This window comes from Mesoplodon densirostris, chromosome 8 (genome assembly GCF_025265405.1).
Source record: "Mesoplodon densirostris isolate mMesDen1 chromosome 8, mMesDen1 primary haplotype, whole genome shotgun sequence".
NCBI classification, from domain to species: Eukaryota; Metazoa; Chordata; class Mammalia; order Artiodactyla; family Ziphiidae; genus Mesoplodon; species Mesoplodon densirostris.
This window is the reverse complement of record NC_082668.1, coordinates 19,508,056-19,519,370: the sequence shown is the minus strand read 5'-3', so window position 1 is coordinate 19,519,370 and position 11,315 is coordinate 19,508,056. Positions and strand designations below refer to the sequence as shown.

General features: G+C 54.0%; 1 protein-coding gene across 1 annotated transcript; it reads left to right on the top strand.

Moving 5' to 3' along the window:
- Positions 1 to 8,583: 8,583 nt before the first annotated feature.
- CDK5R2 (cyclin dependent kinase 5 regulatory subunit 2) lies at positions 8,584 to 9,693 on the top strand. Its single transcript, XM_060107083.1, has one exon. It carries the CDS (start codon positions 8,584 to 8,586, stop codon positions 9,691 to 9,693), a length of 1,110 nt encoding a protein of 369 aa, XP_059963066.1.
- Positions 9,694 to 11,315: the final 1,622 nt, after the last annotated feature.

The following is an 11,315-nucleotide window of genomic DNA, read 5'->3' as shown; positions in this document are numbered from 1 at the left end:
CTTAACTAACCTAATCATACGAAACCTTTAAAAGCAAGAAGTTTTCTCCAACTGGTCACAGAAATGGGAATAAGAGACATTCTAAGTGTGAGAAGGATTCCATGCATAATTACTGACTTGTGGGTGCCCCCTGTGAACAGTTCTCTCTGCCCAATCCTTCCAGCTTTATTTCTCAATATATATACACTCTCCAATAGCTTTCTCAGTTCTTCTTCTCCTGCCCCCATCACGCCCCTTTTTTGCCTCCTCCCTTTCACCCCCAACAAGAGAGAGAGAGAGAGAGAGAGAGAGAGAGAGAGAGATGTGAGCCATGTTATAACCGAAAACTGTGGTTTGGTTGGAGCTCCAGTCACTCTCCTGAGAGAACTCCCAAGGGCAGGCCAGACAGAAGTCCTGCAACAGAACCGTGGGGCAGCTTAAAGCTCAAACCCACCCCCACCCCAGAGACGCTGTGCTAATGACCCTGATAACAAATGGTTCTGACCTGGCAGCTGCCCAGAAAGAAGACTTGACAATTATGCAGCCTGTAGGAAAATGGCTTTCTTGTCACAAGGCTTTTACTTTGAGAAAGGGTTACTGGGACGTGATGAAGAGCACCAGTCACCAGCTGTAGTTTGGACAGGGAGGTTTGAGAAATCCAGCAGGAAATAAGTCCTGGGGTCAGAACCCAGGTTGTGGTCAACATTGTCTCATCCAGATTCAGTCCTTCACTGACAACCAGATGCGAGAGACCACCCTCCTCAGTCATCAAGACCAAACATGTACTTCTCTGAAGTTATCAACAAATTTCCAGAAGGAAAAGGTCCAGGCAGGAAGTTCTAGTCATTGGAATTTTTTTCCTTGCAAATGTTAGATTTGCTACTCAAATTACCTTAAGATTAGGAAAAAAGTGGGAAAGAGGGGTGTTTATTAGGTCATAGACCTGCATCAGGCCCAGCTGGATCCAGGGGCTAAAATTACATCAGGAGTCTGTCCCTCCATCTGTTGACTGTTTCCCTGTGTATTAGTTCAGATTTCAGATGACCTCCATCCATGTGGGGGCAAGAGAGTCACCGACATCTCAACGCTTTCATCCCACTAGTTTAGCAACCTCAGAGGAAGGAAAGCATCTCATTCTCAATAGTTCTAGTAAAACTCTGAGAACTGAATCTCATTAAGATTGGCTTTGGTTACCAGCCCATTCCTGATCCATTATGACCGGGAAGGTAGACGGTCAGGTACCTAACTATTAAAGAGGCTGTTGGAAGTATCAGGTGAAATCGTGTCTATGGATGTGCTTTGTAAGCTGTAAAGCACAGTACACAGTACAGGTGGTCCTGAGTTTGGCCCTTAGGTACATGGAAAAGACGTTCCCATTGCCCCATGTAAACCACATGAATTGAGAGTGTGGGAGAAGTGGTTTCCCAAAAGCAAATTAGGGTATTCTTACTATAGGGAGGCTGGTTGCTCCTCCAGCAGCAATAGCAGTGGTGCTCAACAGAAGAAACAAGTAGGACCCAGCCATCTCCCCGAGTTTTCCCCTTTCTCTTAATTTTTTCATACAGTGATGCCATCTTAAGACTACCCCAAGAAATTATGTTTCCATAGGTCTGAAGTGGGTCCCAGAAATTGTATTTTTACGAAGTTCCTTCAGGTGGTTCTGCGAGGCAGAGTGGTCTGGAAGCTACCAATTAATCTAGCAGACAACCTTCTTACACTTCTCTGCTCCCTACCCAAAAGTGAGTATATGTGGGCCTCTAGGTGATAAAATCAGGACTGCTTTTTTACTTAAAGGAGATAAAAATAAAGGATTCACCTTGTATTTTGAGATCATGGAAAGGAAAGCATAAATTAATGAATCCGTTACAAACCCCAGCCCCTAATCCTGGTCAAATAGGCAAACAGAAGTGGCTCCTATCCGACAAAATGCTGGGCCATAAGCAGGCCCACCAGAGCTCTTCCCACAAGCAGTTACTCATTAACCCTCATGCTCAGAGGGCAGAATCAGTCACTGTGAGCAGGTGGTGGCTGAGGCCTGGCTCCGCCTTGGGAAAGGTGCTTAGCATCATCACAGCTTGGGGTCGGACAGGAAAGGCCATGGACTGGAAAGGACACAGACCAGACGGAGGAACTGGACCTCAGTTAAAAATTGATTTTAACCCCTTACCAGTGGTTGCTTAGCTGTGAGAATTCAGGATAAGCTGGAGTTAGATTAGTTGCAAAGGCAGAAGGTGGAGGGGAATGGGTAGGATCACTCAAGTTGTCCAGTTCCATTCTCTGTAACTGATCATAGGACACTGATCAACTTACTACTGTTTATTATTTTTTTTCATATGTCTCTAATTTCTGTTGTATGTTCTTTGAAGCCTGGAGACCCACCTCATCCTGTTTCCTATTCCCAGCACCTAGCCCAGTACCTTATAGGTGACGGTTTCTCAAATAGTATTTGCTAATATGGATTTTATAATTTTGCAGAATATTTTCTCAAACCTTTTGAAAAGAAAAACTGACCCTACATGGAGCCTCTGGAGCTTGACAGCAGTGTGTGGGATGAGTAGCCAGAGAGCGCCCTCTGAAAGGTGCAGTCAGAATATGGGGCCAGCATGGTGCCTGGCACATAGCAGGTACACAGAGATTCACCAAATTAATGAGGGCTACAGTGGACCAGAGAAGGGGACCAGTGCCTGATACGCTGTCAGGTCTTTGTAACCTCAGGAATCAAATCAAACAACCCCTCAGGAACAGTCTGAGTAGCAATAGCTGCCAGCACGATTGCCCAGAAGGAAGGACAGCTCTAAATTCAGGTCTCAAAAGCCAAACAAAAAGAAATGATAGTACAGCCCTGTCCCTTTAATGAAGAATGTTCTAATGAGAAAAACAAAAACAAAAACAAAAACATGCTAATGGTACAGGTCAAACTGTTCCTGCTCTGTAAAAATAATGATGACAGTATAATTTTGTAATAACTCACATTTTTTGAACACCAAGTACCATGCACGTGTAATATACAAGCATCGTGGAGCATTGTGAGATTAAATAAAATCTTACAGCTACGCTATGATGGTCCACCTTTATAGACCTCAGGAGAGTTTAGAAACTTGCCCAAAGTCCCTCAGCGCATAAGTGGAGGGGCTAGACTTGAACCCAGACCTGCATGACTCTAGAACCCACATAGGAACGCCCACACTGTCTTTTTTTAAGGTGACAGATACTTTCTGTGCTATTTGTGAATGAGTCAGATCTCTTTCTGGCCCCTCCCTCTGCTAACAAAGGAATCTGGGCCAGTGAGCCCCCCGTTCACTCCCAAAGGAGGACTGTACTCCAGGGCTCAGCCTCTCTCAGGCGGCAGCTCCCGAACTCCAGGGCCCCTGAGTGATTCCTGTAAGTCAAGATAAGAAAGGCTCTCATGGTCATGGCTAGAGTTTAGGGACCCAGTACCGTGAGGGAGTTGTTGGGGCAGATGAAAGCAGGGCAGAGACAAAAGTTATGGGGATCCAGGGAATATCTGAGCTAGAGTTCTCGGAGGCTCTTCTCTTTCCCCAAGCATCTCCAAGACAGGGTTTTCAAACCTCACCGGGGCCAGCCAGGGCAGAGGGCACCCCTCCCCCATCCCAGGGCACAGAGATGGGAAGGCAGGACTCACAGAGTGGAATTGAGATAGAGGAGGACAGAGACAGGGAAGGAGACAAGTAGATGAAGACGCAGCCGCAGCGGCAGCTTTCCTGCAGCCACCTGCCTGGTTGAGATGGAAACGCTGATTCCAGCTCCAGCCCCCAGACAGGCTAAGAATATCCTAGAAAAGCAACAGCCACCACCCCCGCCCTCCTTGATCTGCTCCTACATCTGGAGTGCTATGCTGGGCTCCAGCAGGGGCAGGGAAGAGATAGAGATGCTTGTGGCTTGGGGTTGGGGGTGAAAGGGAGGAGGCAAAAAAGGGGCGTGATGGGGGCAGGAGAAGAAGAACTGAGAAAGCTATTGGAGAGTGTATATATATTGAGAAATAAAGCTGGAAGGATTGGGCAGAGAGAACTGTTCACAGGGGGCAACAAAGCGGGGTGAAAGCAGGAGCCAGAGATGTGGGGAGAAAATATCCAGGTATGAGGATGTGGGAGGGCTGGCATCAGTAACCCAGAAGGGAGACCAAGGCTTTATGAAGGAATCAGAGCCTAGGGCAAGGAAAAGGAGCCCCAGGCTCACCCTTGTCCTCCCCTGACCCTTAATCCTGGGCCCTCCAGCCTCTCAGCACTGGTCCCTTTCTCTCCCTGTCCCAGAGCACCACCCCCAACTGTGCTTATCAACCCTATTTTCTGTTCTAAAAAATCTATATTTGGGCTCCTCAATCAAGTCCTCCTAGCAAGGGGCCTGCTGGAAAGGGAAAGGTGTGAGAACATGGGGGTCTCCCTCCTGGCAGCTAGCAGCACCTCCTTTGTCAAGTTCATCTCTTCTCTCTGCTCAGCCCCTTTCTCCACTCCCCACTGTTGCCTGGGGAGGGATTCTACTCCCTCCACTGCCTCCCCACCCCAGCTCCCCTGGGGTAAGGTCCTCCAGAGAGGAAGGGAAGGCTGGTGCATATCCTCTCCCTTTGCACACCTCAGGAGCTGAGACCCTTGGGTGGGAGTACTGAATCAGGGAAGGGGGACAGCAGGATCCAGGCATTCAGATGCCCAGGCTGAGTCTCTACTCTGGCTGTTTTAAGAATCTACATTATCATCACCTCCTTTATAGGGGCCCCCTGGAGGCATGGGATGCAATGACCTTGAGTTCTAGGACCTACGGCCTTGATGTTTACTGGAGGGACCCTGGAACTTGGCCATCTTGGCATCCTGTCCTTTGTCTCACCACCTTTCAGAGGCCCCCTAAAGCTTGAAGGGACCTAGGATGGTTTATGTTGCTGAGAGCCTGAGCACCCCTCCCCTTCATCTCCTGGGTAGAACTGCAGAAGGGCAGGCCTCACCCAGATGCTGTGCACACAAGACTGAGCCCATCGGGCAGAAACAGATTAGGGAGAACCAGGCAGGGCTGGAGCTACAAAGTGAAACACATTCTTAGGGCAGATTTTATTTAGAATCAGAACCATAGAACTGGAAGAGGCTTTAGGAATCATTTTTAAGTTCAATCCCAAGATATTATTTCTTCAATATTCTTTTTTTTTTGGTCTGGTAATAAAAATATGTAGAATTCCTGCATTTTGGTATGAAGAAAGGGAGGCCCAGAGAACTGAAATGACTTCCCCAAGTCATACAGTTTATAAGCTGTGGACTAAAACTCCTGCCTCCTAGACTGTGACCTCTCAGAAAAAAAGAAAAAAAAAAAAAAAAAAACGAAAAAAACAACAGCCAATGGGCAGAAGAGTCTGAGCAGCATTGCCTGGGGATGTTCCCTTAAAGATGGGCCTCAGGGGGATTCCTTGGTGGTCCACTATCCTTCCATAAAGCCTGCCTTCTCCTGACGCCTTTCTGGTTTCACTGTGCTTACCTCTCTTGGCCTCCACCCTGGAGAGATATAACCTCCCTTTCTCCTCCCTTAATTCTGTCAGCATTTTTTTTTTTTTTTTTTTTTTTTTTTTTTGCGGTACGCGGGCCTCTCACTGTTGTGGCCTCCCCCGTTGCGGAGCACAGGCTCCGGACGCGCAGGCTCCGGATGCGCAGGCTCAGCGGCCATGGCTCACGGGCCCAGCCGCTCCGCGGCATATGGGATCCTCCCAGACCGGGGCACGAACCCGTATCCCCTGCATCGGCAGGCGGACTCTCAACCACTTGCGCCACCAGGGAGGCCCTGTCAGCATTTTTTGTAAAAGAAACGCCGTCACTCTTTATGGATTTGTTTTTATTATTTTGTCTGCTTGTCCTTTAAAATTCCATCCATATTCATCTCACACATCTTTGACTAGGAACTCAGAGCCCAGCTCTTGACTAAGTTGTTATGTAGCAGTTGCTGCTGGCGGGGGAAGAGGTTAGAAAGATTGATGTTAGAAGGGGCATCAGTTCCCTCCCAGTCAGTCCAAAAAAACTTCTTGGAAGAGATGCAATTTCAAGAGCTTGACAAAGGCAGGTTGGTGGTCTGAGGGAGGGTCCTGGCACAGTGATAGGAGCTCAGAGTTTCAAGAGGTATAACCAGACTAGGAAGGTGGTGAGCATGTCAGCCAAAGAGAGAGGGTCTGGGCTTCCCTGGTGGCGCAGTGGTTGAGAGTCCGCCTGCTGATGCAGGGGACACGGGTTCGTGCCCCGGTCCGGGAAGATCCCACATGCTGCGGAGCGGCTGGGCCTGTGAGCCATGGCTGCTGAGCCTGCGCGTCCGGAGCCTGTGCTCCGCAGCGGGAGAGACCACAACAGTGAGAGGCCCACGTACCGCAAAAAAAAAAAAAAAAAAAAAAAGAGAGAGGGTCAGAGGCAGTAAGGTCTTTTAAGGTACCTGGTTTGGGGACCCCGAAGCAGAGGAGGGAACTCTCAATTCTAAGAGGACAACAGGAGGTCACTGCTGGGCCTGGAGCGGGGATACCATGGTGGTGACATGTGTGGGTGCTGCATAGACTCTTGTCCTAAATGACACCAACAATAGGCCTTATGTCAGTGAGGGACTCCTGGGATCAGAGCTGGGAGGACCCACGTGCCATTCAGATCCATGTGCCCGGTATCTCTGCCAGTGCACCTCAGTCACTATGGGGCCTGTCCTTAACTACTGGTGAGCCAACTGTTCCTTGGGTGTCAGATAAAGGCTGACTCAGAAAGCCTTGTAGGAGGAAGTAGGGCCAATTACAGAAGCTGAAAAGAGGGAACATTCTTCTGTAACTATAGGGAGAATGAGAGGTTGGGCAGGTCAGCTTGAGCTGTGAGAGAATAAAGATCAGATCTAAGGGAGCAGGAGAGACTCCACTGAGAAAGTACAGATGGGCGCTGAGTCAGGGAGGGGTACAAGCTGGCCTGTGTATGGTGGTGTACGGTGGTAAAGAGGTGGGGAATCAATACAGCTAGACCACAGGCCCCCACAGGGGCGGGCCTGTGGGACAGCTGAGAAGAGCTGGTGCCTCTGATTCTGGAATAGCCCTCCTGGAATGAACTAGGTACACACATGCATATGTACCAACCCTGACAGCAGTGGATCCCTGGAGCTGTCTTGGTGGTCTCTGAGGAACATGGAGGTGACTCCAGGGCCAATTCTGAGAATTCTGCTGAATCCATAGGCCAAGGCTTCTCTCCCCCATGAAACCCATACCTACCTCCAAGGCCCACTTAAGAAACCAGAAGACCTCCTGTGTTGGGGAGCCAGAGAGCAGGCCAGACTGCCTTCTACAGTCCTACAAGGCAGATAGAACAGCCCAGAACCAGCTGGGCTCAGGAGGTGCAGGTAAGGCCCAGAGAGTACCAAATCCAGGACAAAGGCCTTGTGGGTGCCGAGGAGGGAACAGACAGACCCAGAGAGAAATGGGCAGGATCCAGCCTAATAGAGTGCAGCTGGGAACGGGGACAGCTAGGACCTGAATGGAAGGGAGCATGTAACAGTGAAAACCCATCTCAGCCTGGACCCAGGCTGGGCTGGAGGTGGGGCCAACGCTCCTGGGCCTCCCTTCTCACAGGAGGCCCATCTGCTATCTGAGCCTGGGCAGACCAATTTCCAGACTTTTCCCAGGGACCCATCATCCACCCAAGTGTGGAATCAGGGGATTTGGGTGGGGGGAGGGGGCAAAGAGCACAAGAGCAGTGGCCCAGGGACCAGAGCTCATGGCCTCTCATCACAGACTCAGCAGCAGAGAATCAGGTCGGCAAACGGTGGCCTCAGGGACGAATCTGAGCGTCTTGCCACCCCCCCGAGTAAGGACCCCTAAGGAGGCGGTTTGTGACCTTCAGGAAGGCCAGGGCCCAGCCAGCACCCTGTCACAGGCAGAACAAGAATGTGCCTGCTGCAGCCCTCCCAGGTGGCCTCGTAGAGGGAATGGAGGGGAGAGCTAAGAGGGAATCAACCGACTGCTAGATTGGACGAGCCGATGCAGTGCGACCCAGCTGGGGTCAGGGCCCCTTGATGAAGGCACTCACTGCTCACGCTGCCCCCCAACACATAATCAAAAGGGGGGAGAGGCTGTTCCCATGGCATCTCTGCTATCGCGATCCAGTGCATCAAAACAAGTTGACTCGGGGCCCTAGGACCTGGAGGGCTAGGTGGGAGCAGCCCCCCCGCCCACCCCACCCACCGTCTCTGACCCTGAGGAGGCCCTCGAACCAGCCACCTCCTCCTCCTTACCCCTTTCCAGTGAAGGGAAAGGACCAGAGACAGAGTTGGGGGATGGGCGGGACTTGAGATTGGCATGCGAGATTCCATTGGGCAGCGGAGCTGCCGGTTAGGAGGGCAGCTCAGGCGAGGATTGGCTGCGTGAGGCGGGGCGCGGCGCGGCGAAGACGGGGCCCAAGGGGTGGGGCTGACGCTGCAGCTGGCGCAGCTGAGACTCTGAGCAGCCGGCGCCGAGCAGCCGAGCAGCCACCTTCGACTGCCCGTTCCCGCGCCCGGGCCGGGGCTGGGCCCCCACCGCCGGGTCCCCGGGGGCTGCAGCAGCGGGCAGCGGCGCCGCCCGCGGTTCCCGCCGGGGCCCGGGCGCCGGCCCCGCTCTGCAGGATGGGCACGGTGCTGTCTCTTTCCCCCGCCTCCTCGGCCAAGGGCCGGAGGCCCGGCGGGCTGCCCGAGGAGAAGAAGAAGGCGCCGCCCTCGGGAGACGAGGCGCTGGGGGGATACGGGGCGCCGCCAGTAGGCAAGGGCGGTAAAGGCGAGAGCCGGCTCAAGCGGCCGTCCGTGCTCATCTCGGCCCTCACCTGGAAGCGTCTGGTGGCCGCGTCTGCCAAGAAGAAGAAAGGTAGCAAGAAGGTGACGCCCAAGCCGGCGTCCACCGGCGCCGACTCCTTGGTCCAGCAACGCAACCGCGAGAACCTTCTCCGCAAGGGTCGGGACCCCCCCGACGGCGGCGGCGCCGCCAAGCCCCTGGCGGTGCCCGTGCCCACCGTGCCCGCGGCCGCCGCCACCTGCGAGCCGCCGTCGGGGAGCAGCGCTGTCGCCCCACCTCCAGGCTCCGGCGGAGGAAAACCGCCGCCGCCGCCGCCCCCAGCCCCGCAGGCGGCGCCGCCGGTACCTGGCGGCTCGCCGCGGCGGGTCATCGTGCAGGCGTCTACGGGGGAGCTGCTGCGCTGCCTGGGCGACTTCGTGTGCCGACGCTGCTACCGTCTCAAGGAGCTAAGCCCAGGCGAGCTGGTGGGCTGGTTCCGCGGAGTGGACCGCTCGCTGCTGCTGCAGGGCTGGCAAGACCAGGCCTTCATTACGCCCGCCAACCTGGTGTTCGTGTACCTGCTGTGCCGCGAGTCGCTGCGCGGGGATGAGCTGGCGTCGGCCGCCGAGCTGCAGGCTGCCTTCCTCACCTGCCTCTACCTCGCCTACTCCTACATGGGCAACGAGATCTCCTACCCGCTCAAGCCCTTCCTCGTGGAGCCCGACAAGGAGCGCTTCTGGCAACGCTGCCTGCGCCTCATCCAGCGGCTCAGTCCGCAGATGCTGCGGCTCAACGCCGACCCCCACTTCTTCACGCAGGTCTTCCAAGACCTCAAGAACGAGGGCGAGGCCGCTGCCGGCGCCGGGGGTCCTCCCAGCGGGGGAGCGCCCGCGGCCTCCTCCTCCTCGGCCGCCAGGGACAGCTGCGCGACTGGAGCCAAGCACTGGACTATGAACCTGGACCGCTAGGGATACCCAAGGGCCGCACCCACCCCCCGCCCCAACCCCTGACACACACTCGGAGCCCCTGGGACCATCAAGCCGCCGCCGCTGTTACCGCCGCTCCGCGCCGTGGCCGGAGGAGGAGCCGCCCCTGTCCCGCAGGGGAAGGTGGAGGCCAGGATGCCAGAGGCCGCGGCGTCTGGATTTGCTGGGCGCAGGGTGGGGGTGGGAGATGAGCGCGGGAGGGGAACCCCTAACCTCACCCTTTCTATCTGTCTGCGCCCCCATCTCTCCAATTCTACCCGGGTCTCCCCCTTCCCTTCTCTGTGTCTGTAAGTCCATCTCCCTCGGATTTATCCATTTCTTCATCTCCTTCCTGTAGTTTCACCTTCCCTCCTTCCTTCATCTTCTGCCTTCCCAACTTCCTCCTTGCCTTTCCATTTTCCATTCCTTGTGTATTTCCGTCTCCATCTTACCCCCTACCTATCTCTCATTGCCCCGTTTCTATTTCTGCACCTGTGTCCCCATCTCCCCTTCTTCTCTTTTTCCTCGCTCCTGGCATGTGTCACCATCTTCCTTCCTGTATGCCTTCCCCCCTCCGCCTGTGTTAGCATTTCTTCCCCCAACTGAGCCCCCGTACTCTGCTCCCCAGACCAAAGGGAATATTAGTTCTTGATTTGGATCGGCTGAGGTACTGCGAGAAACTGCAGCCCCAGGAGCCCAGACAACCACCAGGATGGTTCTTCACCCCACCCCCAACCACCTCTCCCTACTTTTTCCAACGTGTTGCATGCCGGGAGATGGGGGGAGGGGGATGCCAGCTTCAGGAGACTGAGGTTTGGGGAAAAAATGAACCTAGGAGGTCACCCTGGCGGCGGCGGCGGCGCCTCAGCCGGAGGGTGGGAGGAGACAGAAAGCTCTTCTTACTCTGAGGGAGGGGCACACCTCTTCCTTATCCTTAGGTGTTTTTGTTTCCCCCTCCACCCTCACTCCTTTTAATTTATTTGGTTGTTTCCGGAGGGAGGGGGGAGGGGCGGGTTGGGCCGGGAGCTGTCTGAGGTGCTGATCTGAGGCCGGACCAGAATTCTCCCGAGAGGGTACCAGGGACTGGGTTGGACCTGGTGCCGTGTCCGAGGTGCCAATGATGCGGGCCGACGGTGCGGGCCGCATTGTCTGTCTGTCCTTCTGTCCGGGAGAGAATTATAAAGCGCTGGAAGCGCCTGCAGATGTTTTTGCGCCAGCCTTTTTTTGGGCCCTGGGCGGGAGGGAACGGGAGTGGAACTGTCACAGGCAGGGCAGGAGGGCCCCCATGGGTCTAGTGCGGAAGGTCGAGTCCCTGAGAACTGCTACTGTCTTCCTTCCCCCTCCCCCCAGTGGCTTCCATTTTACAGAGAGTAAAGTGAGGGAGCCACAGAATGGGGCCTGGTGATGAAGCTGAATCCCTGCGCCCCTGCCCCCACCCCACCCCCGCCTTCATCTTTTCTGACCTACCTACTCATTAATGCCCAGGCCATTTAGGGAATAAGTGATGAGGACGTCAGAAGTTGTTCCCCTTTTACAGAGTGGCTCATTGAAGCAGCACCAGCTAGTTATTGTTTTTTTTTAATTTATTTTTTATTTTTTTAATTTTTTTATTAGTTTCTGCTTTA

What these genes read in the sequence shown, in the direction of transcription:
- CDK5R2 (XM_060107083.1), top strand. Translation starts at nt 8,584, where the DNA reads ATGGGCACGGTGCTGTCTCTTTCCCCCGCCTCCTCGGCCAAGGGCCGG.